The sequence below is a fragment of the Phyllobates terribilis genome, unplaced genomic scaffold (genome assembly GCF_046119375.1).
Source record: "Phyllobates terribilis strain yellow unplaced genomic scaffold, ASM4611937v1 Scaffold_4__5_contigs__length_816908805, whole genome shotgun sequence".
NCBI lineage: Eukaryota > Metazoa > Chordata > Amphibia > Anura > Dendrobatidae > Phyllobates > Phyllobates terribilis.
In genome coordinates, this window is record NW_027362764.1 from 269,925,634 (window position 1) to 269,948,223 (window position 22,590).

A 22,590-nucleotide genomic window follows, 5' to 3' on the forward strand; every position below is an offset into this window, starting at 1 on the left:
GCGGCTTCTGATCGTGGGCACGTACCCAAACTCACCTGCAGCATGTAAATTTCTGTAGCGGAGATGCTAGTCTCCGCTGCAGATTTTGACTGATTGAATTATCATTACATGTGGTGGATCTGCATGTACTGACAACAAAAGTGCGGCATTATAACACAGCGTTTTGGACGCAGCTAAAATACGCTGCGTCCAAAGCGCTGCTAGTTGCTGATCGCGCGGACGTAGCGGCTAACCAAACAGCTGTTATTAATAGCCAGGGTACATGTTTGCCTAATGGCTTCCTAGGTTAAAAATAGCAGCTCTCGACTGCCCCAGAAATGACATGAATGGGAATGATAATGGGATTAAGATTTATGGGAATAGTGATGAAGTGAATATTTAGTGATGAAGAGGTGTCAATCAGACACCCTCATTACTAAACCTAAGTAAAGTAAAGTAAAGAATTAAATAAACACACACACACTAAGAATAAAACACTTTATTTGAAATACAACAGACACATTCTTTAATCGTTTAAATGAACCAATATACTTACCCCAGGTCTGACGGTAATCCAAGGGTTAAAGTGATGTCCCACATTTATTTTTTCAAATATCTTTATTTAGCTCCAAAAAGCATTCATTGCTGTACAAAAACGCATTGAAGACGCACTGAAATCGCAGCAAAACGTGCGTTTCTGAAGCAGCATTTTCCTGCCAAGAGATGCACAAACCTTGCAGAAATTTCTGCAGTCAAATCCTGAATGTGCACACATACCCTTAGACCACACTCCTCGCATCATACAAGATACATACAGGAAAAAAACACGTGCTAGTTATTGGCAGCTGGGATATTGCAGTTCTGCTCACATAACTGGAAGGTCATTATTATTGATTAAGTCAGATAAAATGAAGTAGGTGTGCACAGTATGGGAAACAATGGTATTATTGCTTCATGTCTGTTTCATGGATTTATGATGGCTACAAAGAATACTGGACTCTTTTTTGGTGCACTGGAAAAAGAGGTTAGTACATGGCAGTTTCAGTGAAACACTTGTTACATGGAAGTTTAATGACAGATAACACCTCAAAGCAGAACTTATGTAAAGTGAAAAAAGGGTTGTTGTGACTTGTTACCTGAGTCACATCAGTATCTTTAGCGCTGTCTAGCTCATGTTCTTTCCCATCTTCTGCAGCACTTTGGGTGGGTTCAACAAGATTTTCTTCAGTATTGTCAGCTTCTACCTGAAATATCAATAATAGAAAACATATATGTATAAATGCCCATGCAAAACATATCTGCAAGTTTTGAAGTCTAATTTTTATGATGCTTTTGAACAATCCATCTTCAAATTATAAATCTCTTGAATTCTATCCATTCATCAGATAGAATTGTAGTTCAAAGGATTTTCACACTAAATTAACGGCATATCCCTAAGATCCCTAGGGTCAAGCAAACTAAAGGGTTACATTGTCATCCCTTTATAGTGTTACCAGTTTTTCTTTTCTCTACTAGCTATGTCAAGTTTGCAGCTCCGCTTAATTTAAAGGGAATCTATCATGAGAAAATGACCTACTGTTGAAATCAGGTTTTTGCGTTACATGTATTTTTTTTTTATTAAAAAAAGGAATAAAACTTCATTTAAAAAAAAAAAGTAATATTGCAATTTTTACACCTACTACTGGAGCCTCTTTAGACTCTAACTTCCCATCTTTTCAGTAAAAGTTTTCAGCAAAGCTTCTTACCATGAGAAGCAGGAGTACAATAACATCTCTATAAACAGTTGATAATATAGAATCCATCATTTACAAAAGGTGAAGTTACAGCTGACTCTGCTCCCCTCCCTTCACAATGACCTGTGCATATGCTCATTAGATGCTTTAATACAAAAGATAGGGTTGGAGTCTGACCAGTGTGTCTAATGTACGTGTGCTGTTTATTGAAACAAGATGTTAGAGTCTAAAAATGCTCCAGTGTCTTGTGTGAAAATTACAAGATATCTATTTTTTATTTTTAATATAAATAGTGATATGGAAAAAATTTCTAAAAAAACATTTAGCACAAAAACCTGATTTAAACAATAGGCTATTTTCCTTTTAAGTGAATAGGACACACAAAACCTGAATTAAATTGGCACATTGAAAATGGTGGAAGGTGCACTCCACCATGTCTGATTTTATAAATGGACCCACAACCACACATTGGTGTCATGTTAAGTCTCAGAATACAACCTTCCAATTTTTGTAGATTTGTGGTGGGGTTGTGGGTAGCAAGTTAAAAGCACTATGAATTTCATGGGGAGCTTTTTCCAAGGATTTTTCGATGCATTTTTTTTGTTGAGATATTTTTACATGTTTCTTTCATCCATTTTTTTTTCTTAGGTGTTTTTTTTTCTTTATAGAGAATTATATAGAAAACTGCCTAAAAATAAATATCAAAACTACAGCATGCTGCATTTACAAAAAAAGCGCCAAAAATGGACAATACAACAACAAAAGGCAGAAAAAAATAAATGTATGCATTACTATTAAAATAAGTAAAAATCTTTAAAGCATATAGGTTTGAAATGTTGTTGTTTTCTACTTATATGAAGAAATAAAGAATTTTATTTTTGAAACTTCCTGGAAAGCGCTATATGCTGATTAGTATCACGTGGATTTCTTGAGAGTATTTTGACTGTGTCGCTCGTAAAGATCTAAGTGCTGAGGACAAACCATTGTTTGTCATAATTCCCAAATAATTTCCAGCCAACATAGTTCGCTGTCCCACATAGTTTTTCTGTCCCTCCAAAAAATGCTAGGAAAGCAGAGAAAAATGCAGCATTTTTTACCACACTAGATATCACTACTTTATTCAGGGGATTTATCCTGAATGGAATTTTTTAATTCAGTTTTTCTGGAGGCAGTGTTGCCATGTTAAATGTATTCATGGCACAAAGTTTAATGAATCTCATGCATCTTTAAACATAACATTTTTGTGTACACCATCCGCCTACCAAATTGAGAATTACAAATCTAGCTGATTTGCATAGCTAATCATGCCTTCTTTCTCACCCATGCCCAAGACACAACAGCCTTGACATATCCCACCCTATGTCCTCAAGCTTACATTACACATGAACTTGGCCAAGCGCAGGATGGAAAATTATTTTTTTTAAATACCACATTTCTATTCATTCATTTATTATACTTGTTTATATTTATTTCTAATGTTTTTGTTCTTCTTTTATGACCTTGAAAAATCATTAAAGGGAATCTGTCACCACATTTAACCTATCTAAACTATTAATATGGGCAAAAAGGTTATAGACTGCTGAAAAAAAGTAATACCTGTATGCATCATATCAGATGCCTTGTTGCTGATAAATCATCTTTTATCACTTTATGTAAATGACCTCTTCCAGGCTCTGGGGAGGAAGAAGCTCAGAAGATACCTGCCTCCAGAGCTTATTTTACATGAAGGGGGAGTTACCAGTGTGAGACAAGTAACTAACACAGAACAGGAGAAATGAACTTTGTCTTCTTGCAAACACATTTTCTGCTTCTCTCTGAGATCTGCTGTATTGCAACAATATTGCAACCCTGTTTTGCTTGTTGTGAGTTGAAAGCAGAAGCTGAGTGGAGCCTGCAGATGTGTCAGTTATAATCACACACAGCTCTGCAGTGAGATCAGGAGAGCAGAGAGAAGCCATTACACATCACACTGGTAATTCCCCTTCATGTAAAATAAGCTCTGGAGGTGGAATTATCTTCCAGGCAACATCCTTCCCATAGCCTGGAAGAGGTCATTTACATAAAATGTTAAGGAAATTTTTGAAAATAATTTTGCACTTTCAGAATTCACTTTTAACCATTTCAAGACCAGGCCATTTATCCCCGTCCCTGACCAAGCATACCTGTATGCCTCATATCAGATGCTTGTTGTTGAGAAATCGTTATTTATCACTTTATGTAAATGACCTCTTCCAGGCTATGGGGAGGACGCTGCTCAGAAGATAACTCTGCCTCCAGAGCTTAATTTACATCAAGGGGGAGCTACCAGTGTGAGACAAGTAACTGACACAGAACAGGAGAACTGAACTTTGTCTTCTTGCAAACACATTTTTTGCTTTTCTCTGAGCTCTGCTGTATTGTAACAATATTACAACCTTGTCTGCCTGTGAGATGGAAGCTGAAATTGAGAGGAACCTGCCGATGTGTCAGGTATAATCACACACAGCTCTGCAGTGAGATCAGGAGAACAGAGAGCGGGCATTACACATCACACTGGTAACTCCCTTTTCTGTAAAATAAGCTCTGGAAGCAGAGTCATCTTCGGAGCAGCGTCCTCCCCATTGTCTCCAAGAGGTAATTTACATAAAGTGATAAAGATGATTTAGAAACAAAGCATCAGATATGAGGCATACAGGGATCACTCTCCTCAGTAGTCTATAACCTGTATGTCCATATTAATAGTTTACATAGGTCAAATGTGGTGACAGATTCCCTTTAAAGAACAGGCCTGTTTAAAGGAAATCTGACAATAGATACATGTTGCCAGATTTACAGGAAGCATGTAGCAGACACTGGCAGTATAATTTCAGCCATGTCTGTTTGACTCTGAAACGTTGCAGTGTTTCAGATAAAAAATTTACTTTAAAAAGCGAAAGAAGACCAAGCAAAAGTGTGATTAGTTGAAAAAACAGGTCTCCGGTGCCTTCTCCCCGCCCATTCCACTTGAGTGACGGGTGTTCCACTGTGTGCAAGTACACACGTGGTCAAAATTGTTGGTACCCCTCGTTTAATGAAAGAAAAACCCACAATAGTCACAGAAATACTTGCATCTGACAAAAGTAATAATAAATTAAAAATCTATGAAAATTAACAAATGAAAGTCAGACATTGCTTTTCAACCCTGCTTCCACAGAAATTTAAAAAAAAAATTAAACTCCTGAAATAGGCCTGGACAGAAATGATGGTACCCCTGAAAATAATGTGACAAAAGGGACATGTTAAATCAAGTTGTGTCCACTAATTAGCATCACAAGTGTCTACAATCTTGTAATCAGTCAGTGGGCCTGTATATAGTGCTACAGATACTCACTGTGCTGTTTCGTGACATGGTACCACACTCAACATGGACCAGAGGAAGCAAAGGAAAGAGTTGTCTCAGGAGATTAGAAAGAAAATTATAGACAAGCATGTTAAAGGTAAAGGTTATAAGACCATCTCCAAGAAGCTTGATGTTCCTGTGACTACAGTTGCACATATTATTCAGAAATTTAAGATCCATGGGACTGTAGCCAACCTCCCTGGACGTGGGCGCAGGAGTAAAATCAAAGAGACGAATAATACGAATGGTAACAAAAGAGCCCAGGATAACTTCTAACAGATTAAAGGTGAACTTCAAGCTCAAGGAACATCAGTGTCAGATCGTACCATCCGTCTTTGTTTGATCCAAAGTGGACTTCATGGGAGACGACCAAGCAGAACACCATTGTTGAAAAAAAAATCATTAAAAAAGCCAGACTGGAATTTGCCAAACTACATGTTGACATGCCACAAAGCTTCTGGGAGAATGTCCTATGGACTGATGAGACAAAAATGGAAGTTTTTGGCAAGGCACATCACTGACGGAAAAATGAAGCATATCAAGAAAAGAACATTGTCCCTACTGTGAAAGATGAGGAGGCTCTGTTATGTTCTGGGGCTGCTTTGCTGCATCTGGCACAGGGTTTTTTGAAACTGAACAGGGTACAATGAAATCTGAAGACTATCAAGGGATTCTAGAGAGAAATGTGCTGCCCAGTGTCAGAAAGCTTGGTCTCAAAAACAAACAGGTAAAAACACCCAAGAATGGCTAAGAGGAAAACATTGGACTATTCTGAAGCGACCTTCTATGAGCCCTGACCTAAATCCTATTGAGCATCTTTGGAAAGAGGTGAAACATGCCATCTGGAAAAGGCAACCTTCAAACACGAGACAACTTGAGCAGTTTGCTCATGAGGAGTGGGTCAAAATACCTGTCGAGAGGTGCAGAAGTCTTATTGACAGTTACAGGAATCGTTTGATTGCAGTGATTGCCTCAAAAGGTTGTTCAACAAAATATTAAGTTAAGAGTACCATCATTTCTGTCTAGGCCTATTTCATGAGTTTATTTTTTTTTAAATTCTGTGGAAGCAGGGATGAAAAGCAATGTCTGACTTTCATTTGTTCATTTTCATAGACTTTTAATTTATTATTACTTTTGTCAGATTCAAGTTCTTTCTGTGACTATTGTGGGTTTTTCTTTCATTAAATGAGGGATCCCAACAATTTTGACCATGTGTGTATAGGGTGAGACCTATCAATAATTGGCAGCAGGCGGGAAGATGCTGCCTGGGACCGGCCTTTTCGACCAGTTAGCCATGTGGCTTGGTCTCTTGCTGCAGCATTTCACTGTCAAACATAAATGGCTGAAATCATACTGCCAGTGTCCAACACATGCTGCACAAGGTTTGGGCAGCATATATCAGCTCAGGAGCAGACATAGATAGAAGAGGCCCCAGTGCAAGAACAGTATATGGGCCCTTTGCAGCTTATCATAATACACAATTCCACATGGTTTGGATGTGGAAATGGGCCCCTTAGATCTTGGGCCCCTGTGCGACTGCACAGGCTGCACCAGTGGGATGTCTGCCCCTGTATTAGCTGTCAAGTTCCTTTTAAACAAGGAATTCAAAATGATATGTAATGTTATGTTCACATGAATTGGATATACTGAGGATTTCCCATCTGGATTATCCAGACGGAACATTTCTGCATTACATTGTGGATGACATTTTTTGAAATCTCATTTAAACGCAATGAAGGAAACCTTCAGCAAAAATTAAGTAACTCAGCAGATTTGAAATGTAAAATGAAAGGAGAAATGTGGCAAATCCGCAGCACTCCAGCAACTTAATCTACAAGGTGTTTTTGACGATACAGATTTTCCTTTATGGATGTACCCTTAAACTCCTTAGCTGTTAGCCAAAGTCAAGCGTCTTGGTGATAAAAAAATCATCAGAATACTATTAAATAAGCAATTGCATTAGAAAAATGCATCAACTGTCATGGAACAATCAGTACAGAAAACTATAGAAAATAAAATATAAGTAAAGTACATGAATAAAAATAAATAAATAAATAAAAGAACTTGGAAATTACTAAACTACCTTGCAATAAGCAATACAGTTTGAAAGACACAGTAACCACTGATATAAATCTCTAGAGCACAAAATAAGGACCAAAATTAGAGATTATTTTTTAGGATCCTCTCCTATTTTTATTTAAAAAAAAACATGAAAAAATATACTTTACATGAAAACGTGAACATATGGTTACTTTGTCAACATATTCTGTCCATGTAGCCACACAAGTATATCAGATGGCTGTTTTTCAATAGCCCCATACATATTAAAGGGAATCTGTCAGCAGGATTTCACACCATAAACTATGTATATATGCATGTAGCTCTTTCAAAGACAAGTCCAGCGCTACCTGTACATGGCCAGTCTGTTCCTCTATTACTGAGAAATCAGAATTGATATGCTAATGAGTCTGGAGAACTATTTGTAGATCTGAGGCCCCTGTCACTCCAGCTCTATTTCCCACCCAGTACCGCCTCCTCCTCATGCTTGACTGATTACTCCTTACCTTAAGTCATAGGGGCTGTCAGCCAAGTAGGAGAAAGTAGCTCTGTGAGGGAAATAGAGCTGGAGTAACAGAGGGTTCAGATCTACAAATAGTTCCTATTTGCATATCAATTTAAACTCTAATTTCTCATTAATGGAGGAACTGACTGGCCATGTAAAGTTGTTGGTGGACTTATCTTCGAAGGAGCTACATTGGGGTATGAAATCCTGCTGACAGATTCCCTTTAAATGGAATAGAGCTGTGTAATCACCACTCCATTTAAACTGATCCTCATTGCGTATGAATAGGGGGTTCAGATCTATTATTCTAGTGATTGGTTGGGGTCCCAGTGGCGGGGCCCCTAGCACTGTGACATCAACAATCTTTTGGATAGGTGACAAATGTAACTTTTTTTTAACAAATGTAACTTTTTTTTTACATTAAAAATCTTGCCATGCTCCTGGAAACAAGGGAAAGTATCTTCATCATAGGGTGATGAATGTGGGCATTTGGAGTACTATGGATCTGTGGTGGGACCTCTGTACAGTCTAAGTGAATGCAACTCTGATGTGCATAATCCCGACACCAATCTCCTGACTGTTCAGATTTGTTGATGTGTGACACTGCATTCTTGCTATTGAATGATAACAGTCAGTAAAATGACTATTAATAAGGAAGAAAACTCCCAATAATGATAATTCTGGTTAATGTAAACATCATGGGCAGTGTTCATGATTATTTTATATTTTATTATGTTTTTTTAAGTTGTATTAAACTGAATAATGAAATCTGCTTAAAGCTTATTGCAAGTTGTTTCCATAACCGTTAATAATTAATCAAGCACTGTACACATGCTGGGATGACCTTCACGTGTGGAAAAGCCAGGAAAACACTTACATTTGAAACAAATGTAAGGAATATGAATCCAGCAGGATTCTCTGATTACAGGGCAGACACCTACCTTGCTGCCCTCTGTGTCAGCTTCATCAGCTTCCTTGATATCTTCACATTCAATAGTTTCCTTCACAGGAAGGAAATAGTGTAACAACTATGTCAGGTATGACCGTCAATAGAGTAAAATGGCAAATACGCAAATGTTCATGGTAAAATGTAGAATAGAGCAATTAATACACTACAGTAAAAATCATTTTATGAAAAATATCTGAAGCATATATCTCCACATGACCTTAAAATATTAAAATGGAAGGAAAAAATATTAGCTAGAGCCCTGTTCACATTATGTTTTCACCTAACAATTAGTGTCTGATATCTTCTGACTCACTGAACGTATTCCATCTCGCAGAGTCCATTCAAATTATATAACATACTTTCTTTAACATGGAAGTATATGGTTGAGAGATTTAACTGTACAGCATCCATCACAGACATCTATGTAATGGATACGTTAAGCATTTCAATAGTTTTTATGATATATGGGTTAAAGAAGCTTTTTCATGCTGAAAATAAAAGTCTGCAATCACTCTTTGTGACTGCAACTGCCAAATCGTGACAATGTGCAAAGCGCACACTGTCACAGTTCTCCTGTATTTCAGCGCGAGTGGGCAATTTGCGCACTTGCAGTTATGTTCCAGCTAGAATCTCCTGCACTTCTTGCAATGTTCTAGAAGTTGACAGCAAGATGGTCAGTATGTGATCGCAAGTATGCAAATAGCAATCATATGGTGACATAACTACCCACTCATGCAGCGCATGTAAGAAAATCATGACAGTGTGCACTTTGCACAATGTCACGATTCAGCAGTCTGCAGTCCTATAGGGTGACAGCAGATTTTTCAGCATGAAAAATGGATGTCACTATAACTTATGCATGATGGATACATTGAATGGATAGGGTTTGACCAATACATCAAGCATCAGTTTAACCAATACATCAGTTTAACCAATACATCAAGAAAAAGCTCAGAATTCTATCCAATTGGATCCCATATGGTTGACAGGTACCGCATACAGTATATCACAGATTTTGTTTAACATATACATCTGAAACTTTTGCCTGCATTTGCATTAAACAGAACCCAAAAACACTATGTGAACATGTAAAGAAAAGTTGAGGGTTTTATGTTGCTTCCTTTCAAACTATCAGGAAATTGCAGGTTGACTTAGCGGGGGGCTTCCCTCTCAGGGTGGCGTAGAAGCACACAGTGAAGAGACCCTTTCTCTTCTGGAAAGCTGCATTGTTACTTGAAGTTATTTAGAAATATTGGCAAAGTCTCTGTAACACCCACAGGCCTCCCGTGTTCTCACAACACTGGATACTGTCTCACTCAGTCAACCTGAATGGCTCATTCTCTCGTCTGGCTGCCATACACTGCAGAAGCCTTCACTTGCAGTATGCTCTCACCCCACTCTTACTGCAGTGGCAATTCACCACTCACACATCTGGCACCTCAGCCTTGGACCACTAGGATGTGGTCTCACTCTCACCTGGACATGGTAGCTCTCTTGCTCTTCAAGCAGTGACCTCTCTTCTGATTGGTGATAGACCTTACTGTAGCGGGTCTGGGAGGCGGAACCTCTGAGCTACTATACAAGGGGGCGGCCCTTGTAAGGGAGCGGGTGGCGACCAGGAAAGACGGGCTGGAAGTCACAGCAGGAGAACGGGATAGTCTCTGAGTGAACGGGCTGGAGGTCACGGCAAGTGACCGAGGCAGTCTCTGGATGAACGGGCTGGTGGTCACGGCAGGTGAACGGGACAGTCTCTGAGTGAACGGGCTGGAGGTCACGGTAAGTGACCGAGGCAGTCTCTGGATGAACGGGCTGGTGGTCACGGCAAGTGACCGGGACAGTCTCTAGGTAAAGGGTTGGTACGACCTGTGGCGGCTGAAGATAGACGTGAGCTCCCAGGTGAGCAGGCGAGAGTCTCTGGATGAACGGGTGGTCACAGCATGTGAAGGCGGAGCCTCCAGGAAGACCAACAGACTGGCCTCAGATGAGCGCTCCCAGGTGAGCGGACAGAAGTCTCTGGACAGGCGGGTGGTCACAGCACGTGACGGCGGAGCCTCCAGGTAGGCTAGCAGACAGGTAGCAGATGAGCGCTCCCAGGTGAGCGGGCAGGAGTCACTGGACAGGCAGGTGGTCACAGCACGTGATGGCGGAGCCTCCAGGTAGGCTAGCAGGCAGGTAGCAGATGTGCGCTCCCAGGTGAGCGGGCAAGCTGGTCCATAGACAGACTGACAGGAGTTTGGAAGGCAGACCGTCGGACCTCAGGCAAGCAGGCAGGTAGCTGATGTGCGCTCCCAGGTGAGCGGGCAGGCTGGTCCTTAGACAGACTGACAGGAATGGTAAGGCAGACCGTCGGACCTCAGACTAGCAGGCAGGTAACAAGAAATCAGGCAGGAATCTGGCAGGTAACTGGCAGGAATCTGGCAACGGGACCTGAGGGCTGAAGCACAGGTGAGACACTGGTGCAAACAACATTGCTCGGGCACCTCCATTTTGGAGGAGGTGCCTTATATATGGTGAAGTCCTCCGGCCATTGGCCGGGGACTCCTTAGGACGGCGCGCGCGGCCCCTTTAAGAGGGAGGGAGAGCGCGCGCGCGCGCCCTAAGCACAGTGGCCGGGAAGGAGCGCGCGCTGCCAGCAGAGCGGGAGAGGGACGCCGGGCACGGAGCAGAGCGGTGAGGGGAACAGCGTCCCTGCCTAGCAGAGGGCAGGGACGCCGGCGCTACAGTACCCCCCCCTTTAGGCCCCCCCTTTTTTAGGCCAGACAGAAATTTAGCTAAGATGAGAGGGGCATGGATGTTCTCCCGGGGCTCCCACGTTCTCTCCTCAGGACCAAACCCCTTCCAATCTACTAGAAAAAAGGTCTTTCCTCTTACCCTTTTGGTGGCAAGAATGTTCTCTACCTCAAACTCGTCCTCAGCAGAAACCGGAGCAGGAGGCGTACCTGTAGACTTGGAAAAAGAGTTAAGTACCACAGGTTTGAGGAGAGATACATGGAAAGAGTTAGGGATCCGTAAGTTGGCCGGGAGTTTCAATTTATAGGCCACCGAGTTGATCTGGCTGATGACCTCCAGAGGACCGATGAACCGAGGCCCTAACTTGTAAGAAGGTATCTTGAGTCGGACATATTTAGATGAGAGCCAGACTTTATCTCCAGGACGAAATTGTGGAGGATCCAGGCGTTTTTTGTCAGCGTGTCTTTTCATCCGTTCGGACGACTGAAGGAGTGCGGATCGGGTACTCTCCCAAATGGAGGAAAATTTGCTAACGAGAGATTCCGCAGCCGGGTTGTCCACAGAGGTGGAGACAGGAAAAGGAATCCGAGGATGTTGACCGAAGACTACAAAAAACGGGGATTTGGAGGAGGATTCGCTCTGGTGGTAATTATAAGAGAACTCGGCCCATGGTAGGAGATCCACCCAGTCTGAATGATGGGCATTAACGAAGTGCCGGAGGTAACTGGTCAGGTTCTGATTGATCCGCTCCACTTGACCATTGGACTGTGGGTGGTAAGCGGAAGAGAAGTCCAGGGTGACGTCTAGCAGTTTACAGGTGGCTCTCCAGAAACGTGAGGTGAACTGTACCCCACGATCCGACACGATGTGGAGGGGCAGGCCATGAAGACGGAAGATGTGGCGGATAAAGTCTTTAGCCAGCTCGGGTGCAGACGGGAGGCCTGGCAGAGGAATAAAGTGAGCCATCTTGGAAAAGCGATCAGCGACCACCCAAATGACCGTACAACCGGCAGAGACTGGGAGATCAGTTATGAAGTCCATAGCAATATGCTGCCAGGGGGCAGCAGGCACAGGAAGTGGAAGGAGGCGACCGGCTGGCAGGTGTCTCGGGACTTTGTTGCGGGCGCAGGACACACAGGCAGAAACAAAGTCTATTACGTCCTTGTGCAGGGTAGGCCACCAGTAGTGCCGGGCAATAAGCTGGAGGGTCTTTTTCTGACCGGCGTGGCCAGCTAGTTTAGACGAATGACCCCAGTGTAGGATCTTCTCCTGATCAGGTACTGAAACAAACGTCTTACCGGGAGGGAGACGATTTAGACTCACGGGATCCACCTGCATTACTCTGGCGGGATCGATGATATGTTTAGGTTCATCCTCGAGATCTGACACTAGAAAGGATCGGGACAAGGCGTCTGCTTTGACGTTTTTGTCAGCCGGGCGAAAATGAAGAACAAAATCAAAGCGAGCAAAAAACAAGGACCACCGGGCTTGGCGCGGGTTAAGTCTCTGGGCATGCTGGAGGTAAGCCAAGTTCTTGTGGTCAGTGTAAATTATTACCGGGTGAAGAGCCCCCTCGAGCAGGTAACGCCACTCCTCCAATGCCAGTTTGATGGCCAATAACTCTCGGTCTCCTATGGAATAATTGCGCTCTGAGGAGGAGAAGAGTTTTGAGAAGAAGCCACAAGTTACCATCCTCCCGGAAGATGATTTTTGAGTAAGTACCGCTCCGGCTCCAGAGGAGGAGGCGTCAACTTCCAGGAAGAACTGCTTGTTGCCATCTGGGCGATGCAGCACCGGGGCGGAAGAGAAGGCCTGTTTTAGGGAAAGAAAGGCCTCCTCTGCTTCGGGTGGCCACTCTTTGGGATTAGTACCTTTACGGGTGAGCGCGGAAATTGGGGCCGTCCGGGAAGAGAAGTGTGGTATGAAGAGGCGGTAGTAGTTGGCGAAGCCCAGGAATCGCTGAATGGCCTTCAACCCCTCCGGTCGGGGCCATTTCTCGATGGCAGACAGTTTCTCAGGATCCATTTGTAGGCCGGTCTGAGAGATAATGTAGCCCAGAAACGGAAGCGAGGTCTGCTCAAAGAGGCACTTCTCAAATTTAGCGTAGAGATGGTTCTGCCTGAGCCTGAGCAGGACCTGACGAACGTCCCTCCGGTGAGTCTGGAGATCCGGAGAGAAGACCAAGATGTCGTCCAGGTACACCACTACGCAGGAGTAGAGAAGGTCCCGGAAGATGTCATTGACCAACTCTTGAAAGACGGCAGGAGCGTTACAGAGGCCAAAGGGCATTACCAGATATTCATAGTGGCCGTCCCGGGTGTTGAATGCCGTCTTCCATTCATCCCCCTGACGGATACGAACCAGGTTGTACGCCCCACGGAGGTCCAGTTTGGTGAAGATTCTAGCCCCCCTCAGACGATCAAATAACTCCGGAATGAGCGGAAGGGGGTACTTATTCTTCACCGTGATCTGGTTAAGGCCTCTATAGTCTATACAGGGACGGAGGGAGCCGTCCTTCTTTTTGACGAAAAAGAAGCCTGCTCCCGCCGGGGAGGTAGATTTCCGGATGAATCCCCTGGCCAGATTCTCCTCAATATATTCGGACATCGAGCGGGTCTCAGCAGCGGATAATGGATAAATACGCCCACGGGGAGGAGAAGTACCAGGTAACAGGTCGATAGGGCAGTCGTATGGTCTATGAGGGGGTAGTGTCTCTGCTTCCTTTTTATTAAAGACATCAGCATAAGACCAATACGGGATCGGAAGTCCAGGTAGATTAGCTGGGGTAGGAGAAGGACGGACGGGATGAACGGGAACCAGACAGGTCTTATGGCAGCCCTTTCCCCAGCGAAGGACCTCTCCGGTCTGCCAGTCAAGAACGGGTGCATGTCTCTGGAGCCAAGGTAGACCTAGCAAGAGGGCGTGAGAGAGTCCAGGCAGAACATGGAAGGAGATACTTTCAGAATGCAGCATTCCCACCTGCAGAGTAATGGATTCGGTGATGAGTTGGATGGGGCGTGGTAAGAGCCCCCCATCCACGGCAGCAACGGACAAGGGTACAGCCAGAGGTTTGGTGGGGATGCGGTATTTCTCTACCAGGGACTGTGAAATAAGATTCCCGGCTGCTCCAGAGTCAAGTTGGGCTAGTTCGAAATAACGGTTCTCCCCGTAGACGATTGAAACTGACAACAGCAGGGATGGAGAGGATTTATTCTTGTCTAGGTGGACCTCTCTGAGCGAACCTAGACACAGGCGTTTCCCGACCTCTCCGGGCAGGCACGGATCCGGTGCTCCTTACTGCCGCAGTAGAAGCAGGTCCCCTCGGCACGGCGTAAGTCCTGACGGGTCTTGACCATCTTGGTCTGGTCGACCAGCATAGGCTCAGGAGAGTGTACCTGGTAAGAGACAGAAGGAGTGACGGGTTTCTGAAAAGTAGGAGCTAGACGGGGTAATCTCCTCTCACGGGTGACCTCTCTGGCACGCTCCTGGAACCGTAGGTCAATCCGGGTGGCAAGAGTTATTAAGTCATCGAGAGTGGTAGGAATGTCCCGGCCGGCAAGCTCATCTTTAATACGGCCGGACAGACCCTCCCAGAAGACGGATACCAGAGCGTCGTTATCCCAGGCCAGCTCCGAGGCAAGGGTACGGAACCGTATGGCATATTGGCCCACGGTGAGACTTTCCTGACGGAGGCGTAGCAGAGATGATGCGGATGAGGTCTTCCGTCCGGGTTCGTCGAAGACTTTCCGGAAAGCCGTGAGAAAAGCAGGCAAGTTGGATACCAGGGGGTCTCCTCTCTCCCATAGAGGATTTAGCCAGGCCAGGGCCCCGGTGAGATGGGACATGATGAATGCAATTTTGGCCCGGTCGGAGTTAAACTGGTGAGATAATAGTTCAAAGTGCAGGGTGCACTGATTTATGAAGCCCCGAGCCTGGGCGGAGTCGCCTCCGAAGCGAGGAGGTGCAGAAAGCCGGGGTCCGGGGTAAGGTACCATGGTATTGGTGGGCAGCGGGGCTGCCGGGTTGCGAGTCATGGCACTGGCGGAGGTCGCTGGTGGAGCAGTCAGAGTGTCCAGGCGAGTATTGACATTCCGCAGGTGACCCAGGATGGACTCCTGTTGGGACCTTTGACGGGACAGTTCATGACACAAGTCCGAGAGCGAGGGAGCTTGGGTGCCACCGGGTTCCATGGCCCGAGCAAACTGTAGCGGGTCTGGGAGGCGGAACCTCTGAGCTACTATACAAGGGGGCGGCCCTTGTAAGGGAGCGGGTGGCGACCAGGAAAGACGGGCTGGAAGTCACAGCAGGAGAACGGGATAGTCTCTGAGTGAACGGGCTGGAGGTCACGGCAAGTGACCGAGGCAGTCTCTGGATGAACGGGCTGGTGGTCACGGCAGGTGAACGGGACAGTCTCTGAGTGAACGGGCTGGAGGTCACAGTAAGTGACCGAGGCAGTCTCTGGATGAACGGGCTGGTGGTCACGGCAAGTGACCGGGACAGTCTCTAGGTAAAGGGTTGGTACGACCTGTGGCGGCTGAAGATAGACGTGAGCTCCCAGGTGAGCAGGCGAGAGTCTCTGGATGAACGGGTGGTCACAGCATGTGACGGCGGAGCCTCCAGGAAGACCAACAGACAGGCGGCAGATGAGCGCTCCCAGGTGAGCGGACAGAAGTCTCTGGACAGGCGGGTGGTCACAGCACGTGACGGCGGAGCCTCCAGGTAGGCTAGCAGGCAGGTAGCAGATGTGCGCTCCCAGGTGAGCGGGCAAGCTGGTCCATAGACAGACTGACAGGAGTTTGGAAGGCAGACCGTCGGACCTCAGGCAAGCAGGCAGGTAGCTGATGTGCGCTCCCAGGTGAGCGGGCAGGCTGGTCCTTAGACAGACTGACAGGAATGGTAAGGCAGACCGTCGGACCTCAGACTAGCAGGCAGGTAACAAGAAATCAGGCAGGAATCTGGCAGGTAACTGGCAGGAATCTGGCAACGGGACCTGAGGGCTGAAGCACAGGTGAGACACTGGTGCAAACAACATTGCTCGGGCACCTCCATTTTGGAGGAGGTGCCTTATATATGGTGAAGTCCTCCGGCCATTGGCCGGGGACTCCTTAGGACGGCGCGCGCGGCCCCTTTAAGAGGGAGGGAGAGCGCGCGCGCCCTAAGCACAGTGGCCGGGAAGGAGCACGCGCTGCCAGCAGAGCGGGAGAGGGACGCCGGGCACGGAGCAGAGCGGTGAGGGGAACAGCGTCCCTGCCTAGCAGAGGGCAGGGACGCCGGCGCTACACTTACCACTTTCACTTAGGTGACAGTCCTTTCCGTGTTCTTGCTCACAGCTCCTTCTTTTAGACATTGTTGCAAGCCTTTATAGTACTTTCAATACTGGAGGGCAGTTCTTCTGCCCTCTTAAAGGTGGGCATTGGATCTTTTGCCCAGGACAGACTTAAGAGGCCAACTTTACTCTGTAAACCAGGAGCTGTATGCCAATCCCCCAGTTTGCTAGTCACGTCCACTATCACGCAGTGCTTCAATGTGCACACTTGCCCTTTGCAACTGACCCTGGGTGTCAGGAAACCAGTCCTTAAAAACCCTGGGCCTCATTTAAAAACTTTGTACCCACTCTAATCCCACACACACATGCTCCACCCAGCCTCTCTTCATAACAACATCTCCGTAGTTCATAGTTACTGGTAGAGCTTTGATATGGCTCCCCTGGGGCTACTTACCCCTGGCCCATTCCCATATGCAGCACACAACCATATGTCCCGTGCCACATCCCATCAAGCACAAGACACACCACAAAGCACAAGAACATAAGAATGTAAATGAGGGCAACTGCCCAACACAGAACACAACACAAGTGCAGTAAACTTAAGTGGGGGATGTAACATATTAAAGGGCTAGTTTCTCTTGTAAGAGGGTTAACAGGAACTGTCTATTTTCAACTCTCTTACAAACATATTCTTAGGAATATGAATCCAGCAGGTTTCTCTGCATACAAGGCAGACACCTACCTTGCCCTCAGTGTCAGCTTCATCAGCTGTCTTGATATCTTCAGATTCAGTAGTTTCCTTCACCGGAAGGAAACAGTGTAACACCTTGTCAGGTATGATCAACAGTAGAGTATGATATGTAAATGTAAGAATGATTATGATATTGATGATTAAGTAATGGTTAGAACAATTTTATGGTAACACTACAGAAAAAAATTATTTGGTGAAACGTAGAAAAAGGATATGATTAAAAGAAAAATAATGGAGAAAAAGCTCAACGTGCCAAAATGTGTATTTTCTCGGCTACATGCTTTAATCAAGTAGAATAATTGCAAGTGTTGTGCATGGAAAGAAGGAGCACGGGGTAGGTTTGAAGTATTAAAGGGAACCTGTTATGGTGAAAATGGTGTCTAATCAGCAGGCAAGATTTTGTAAAACAGGTGGAGCTGATGAGATTACCGTAATTTTTGTGGTAAAATTTTCATTATGACTAGCATTTTATTTATTGAAGTCCTTGGTGTCTGTAAACATATCAGTCCAGTGGTTGGTCCTACGAGTGATTGACAGTCTTCCCTGTATGACACCAAGGACTTCAATAAATAAAATGCAAGTCATAATGAAACTTTTCCAACAAATCTACATATCATTCTGTTCGGCTTCTCCTGCTCTATACTATGGTGTCCACAGACTGCACAGCATATACAATGTGATAGGTTCCTTCCCTTAAATGATGAAAAATCCATAATGATAGGAAATTCAGCAGACGGCAGGAGTTTTTAATTATGTGCATTTTTTCATAACATTGTTTAATCATGTAATAATTAAAATATTTTTTTTAGCTTTTTTGGGGGTGCTAGATTTCCTATCATTATGGATTATTTAATCATAAAAAGTATATACCTTACTCAGGGGAACTCAGGCAAACTATAATGGATGCAGAGGTTGCAGTTGCACCCAGGACCTGGAGTTTAGGGGGGCCAGACTAATGGTTCCTTAGTTCCATATAAGAAAACTAATATTATTAAAAACCTGTGATAGTTGAGGGCCCTGTTGGAGATTTTGCATTGGGGCCCACAAGTTTCAAGTTATGCCACTGACCTTACTTATACTTTATGTACCTTGTCTATCTATCTCGCTATCTATGTTATATTGTACTCTATAAACGATGTTTATGGTTGGACTTTCCAAATAGAGCATTGTTTTCCATTATTGAAAGTCAAGTACACCAAACTGTGCTGCTTCTGTTAGTAGCTGATGCTCTTGATCATGAAATATGATCCTCATGTTTAAAGTTAATGGGAATCTGTCAGTAGGATCATCCCTCCAAGCCGTCTATATGGGTGTGTAGGTCATAGGAAGCTGAATACAATGATACCTTGATATCTGCGATCTGATGTCTAATTCCAGAGAAATGCATGTAATGTTTATATGTACAGTAAGTGCGCTGTTCAGGGCTATGGGCCGGACACTGAGCTACATGAGAATCTGCCTTCAGAGATTATTTTTAATAAAAGGGGAGTTACCAGTGTGATATGTACCACTCTGTGGCCGCTCTCTGCTCTCCTGATCTCACTGCAGAGCTGTGTGTGATTATACCTGACACATCTGCAGGTTCCTCTCAGCTTCCATCTCACAGGCAGACAGGATTGCAATATTGTTTCTATACAGCAGAGCTGTGAAAGCTGCAGCTTCTAATGTGTTTGTAAGGAGACAAAGTTCAGTTCTCCTGTTCTGTGTTAGTTACTTGCCCCCTTTTATGTACAAAAAGCTTTGAAGGCAGAATGCCTCCTTTCATTTCACTGGATGTGACTGCACACTTGTGCATCCTCACAGTGCATGCATTGTACAGTGAGGATTCTCCAGTGCTGGCAGCAGGAGCGGGTGGTCATGTGACCACAAGTATGCGATTTGCGATCTTTCTGGCCACATTTTTGCTAGTGTGAACATGCTCCTATTTCTTGCATGTCTACCATCTTAGACCTCAGTTCACATTGCTTGGTTTTTTGTCTTGTTTTTTTTTTGTCTTGTTTGCATTCTGTGCAATTTAAGGGTGTGGCATCCCCTTTGTTGAGCTTACTGGTATATATGTAGCTTACCACGGGCCTGGGTGGTCTGGAGTTGGGACCCGGTCCTATTTGTCTACCCTTTTATATGCATTACTTCAACTTTGATATACAGTAAGGTTTTTAATATAGGCAGTATAGGTACCGTCCCAATTTAGGGTCACCTTGCCGCTGGTGGGATGGCTTGTATACTTTTTTTGATCAAAAATAGTTCACTAAGTACCCTATATTTATTATGCAACTTTGCTTTACATTTATATATAATGATGGTAGGGTATGAGATATATTTTTGTCTTTTGTCTTTTGTAGGTTTTGTTTCTTTTTGCTAGTGTGAACATGCTCCTATTTCTTGCATGTCTACCATCTTAGACCTCAGTTCACATTGCTTGGTTTTTTGTCTTGTTTGCATTCTGTGCAATTTAAGGGTGTGGCATCCCCTTTGTTGAGCTGACTGGTATATATGTAGCTTACCACGGGCCTGGGTGGTCTGGAGTTGGGACCCGGTCCTATTTGTCTACCCTTTTATATGCATTACTTCAACTTTGATATACAGTAAGGTTTTTAATATAGGCAGTATAGGTACCGTCCCAATTTAGGGTCACCTTGCCGCTGGTGGGACGGCTTGTATACATTTTTTGATCAAAAATAGTTCACTAAGTACCCTATATTTATTATGCAACTTTGCTTTACATTTATATATAATGATGGTAGGGTATGAGATATATTTTTGTCTTTTGTCTTTTGTAGGTTTTGTTTCTTTTTGCTAGTGTGAACATGCTCCTATTTCTTGCATGTCTACCATCTTAGACCTCAGTTCACATTGCTTGGTTTTTTGTCTTGTTTGCATTCTGTGCAATTTAAGGGTGTGGCATCCCCTTTGTTGAGCTGACTGGTATATATGTAGCTTACCACGGGCCTGGGTGGTCTGGAGTTGGGACCCGGTCCTATTTGTCTACCCTTTTATATGCATTACTTCAACTTTGATATACAGTAAGGTTTTTAATATAGGCAGTATAGGTACCGTCCCAATTTAGGGTCACCTTGCCGCTGGTGGGACGGCTTGTATACTTTTTTTGATCAAAAATAGTTCACTAAGTACCCTATATTTATTATGCAACTTTGCTTTACATTTATATATAATGATGGTAGGGTATGAGATATATTTTTGTCTTGTCTTTTGTAGGTTTTGTTTCTTTTTGCTAGTGTGAACATGCTCCTATTTCTTGCATGTCTACCATCTTAGACCTCAGTTCACATTGCTTGGTTTTTTGTCTTGTTTGCATTCTGTGCAATTTAAGGGTGTGGCATCCCCTTTGTTGAGCTGACTGGTATATATGTAGCTTACCACGGGCCTGGGTGGTCTGGAGTTGGGACCCGGTCCTATTTGTCTACCCTTTTATATGCATTACTTCAACTTTGATATACAGTAAGGTTTTTAATATAGGCAGTATAGGTACCGTCCCAATTTAGGGTCACCTTGCCGCTGGTGGGACGGCTTGTATACTTTTTTTGATCAAAAATAGTTCACTAAGTACCCTATATTTATTATGCAACTTTGCTTTACATTTATATATAATGATGGTAGGGTATGAGATATATTTTTGTCTTTTGTCTTTTGTAGGTTTTGTTTCTTTTTGCTAGTGTGAACATGCTCCTATTTCTTGCATGTCTACCATCTTAGACCTCAGTTCACATTGCTTGGTTTTTTGTCTTGTTTGCATTCTGTGCAATTTAAGGGTGTGGCATCCCCTTTGTTGAGCTGACTGGTATATATGTAGCTTACCACGGGCCTGGGTGGTCTGGAGTTGGGACCCGGTCCTATTTGTCTACCCTTTTATATGCATTACTTCAACTTTGATATACAGTAAGGTTTTTAATATAGGCAGTATAGGTACCGTCCCAATTTAGGGTCACCTTGCCGCTGGTGGGACGGCTTGTATACTTTTTTTGATCAAAAATAGTTCACTAAGTACCCTATATTTATTATGCAACTTTGCTTTACATTTATATATAATGATGGTAGGGTATGAGATATATTTTTGTCTTTTGTCTTTTGTAGGTTCACATTCCGACTAGACATGTCTGGCCTTACTCAATACACTTGTACTGAGTGAGGAAATACACATCTAGTCGGCACATGAACGCAAGTATGCAAATCACATACTTGCGTTCACACGCCCGCTGACAGCACCGGAGGATCCTCACAGTGCGCACGATGTTAGGATTCACAGGTCTGCAGTCACATAGAGTGACTGGAAACTTGTATCCTAAGGCCGTGCAACCCCTTTAAGAAACTAGATAATTTAGTCCAAACTAAATATTATTACTATGTTTAGTCACGTTTTGAATGGATAGTTCTGGACCAGGACGAGGCCTGAAATGTATATTCTTTACAAGTCTAGATCTAGTTAGTGTTCGTTTTATCCACTAATTAACTTCTGCGGATAGCAATTCTACCATGCATGTTGTTTGTATCATTAATCTTTTTTGGCATATGCAACAGTTTTCCAGAATAAGCAGAAATATAATTATGTTGACTACACAACAAATGTGTTTTTTTGAAGGGTGGAGGGGGTTTAAGTGTATACAGGTTATTAGTCACCTATTAAATTATCTATTTAAAGAAGCACTCCCACAAAACCTTTTATTGCCTAAACCTATGTAAATGTGTATGTGGTGTAGTGGAAATACTGTAATATACTCACTGATCGCTGTCTCGTCTGATTTCCAGCGCCACTCCAGTTCTCTTCTGGGTCACCTAACTTATATTTTGACTCAGTGGATCACACTGAAGTTTATTTGTGTGCATGAAGTTGCTTTTACAATCCTAGGTAAGCTTCCACCTGGCACAATCTCTACCTTTCTCCAGTGGAGGTCTATGTTGTGGAGCCTCCTTGCACTCATGCACTTTAATAAATAGTGGAAAATGGAATGGTCGGTACTGATGATATTGAAGTTATTGGAGATTTCTTTCAGTATCTTGAGCTCTTTGAAAACCCTTATTGCAGATTATCTCCCAGACTCTTGAATGGTAGATGTCCAGTAGACCTGTCCAGACCTATAGGCATCTAAGAGCTGCTTTCTGAAGGCCTCAGAAAGCTGTTTGGATTGAAATTATTTTATAGACAAAGTAAATGCTAATGTAGATGTAATCACATTAGTATTGGGGGATACAGACATACACTAGTGGACCAATGTTATATGCATAGGCAGTCAGTCACTTAAACT

The 22,590-nt window shown here is 43.8% G+C and overlaps 1 protein-coding gene across 5 annotated transcripts in view; it reads right to left on the minus strand.

Annotated features, from left to right (window-relative positions):
• Positions 1 to 22,590, minus strand: part of AMPH (amphiphysin) — a 305,154-nt gene that overhangs the window by 39,338 nt on the left and 243,226 nt on the right. For 2 of the 5 annotated variants that reach the window (XM_073678259.1, XM_073678257.1), the window contains one exon: positions 1,116 to 1,223. In XM_073678259.1, the coding sequence (XP_073534360.1) occupies positions 1,116 to 1,223 (108 nt within the window). Of the gene's footprint in view, positions 1 to 1,115; positions 1,224 to 8,570; positions 8,635 to 17,316; positions 17,378 to 22,590 lie in introns of all 5 variants that reach the window. The other 3 variants (XM_073678254.1, XM_073678256.1, XM_073678255.1) reach the window with 3 other exon arrangements.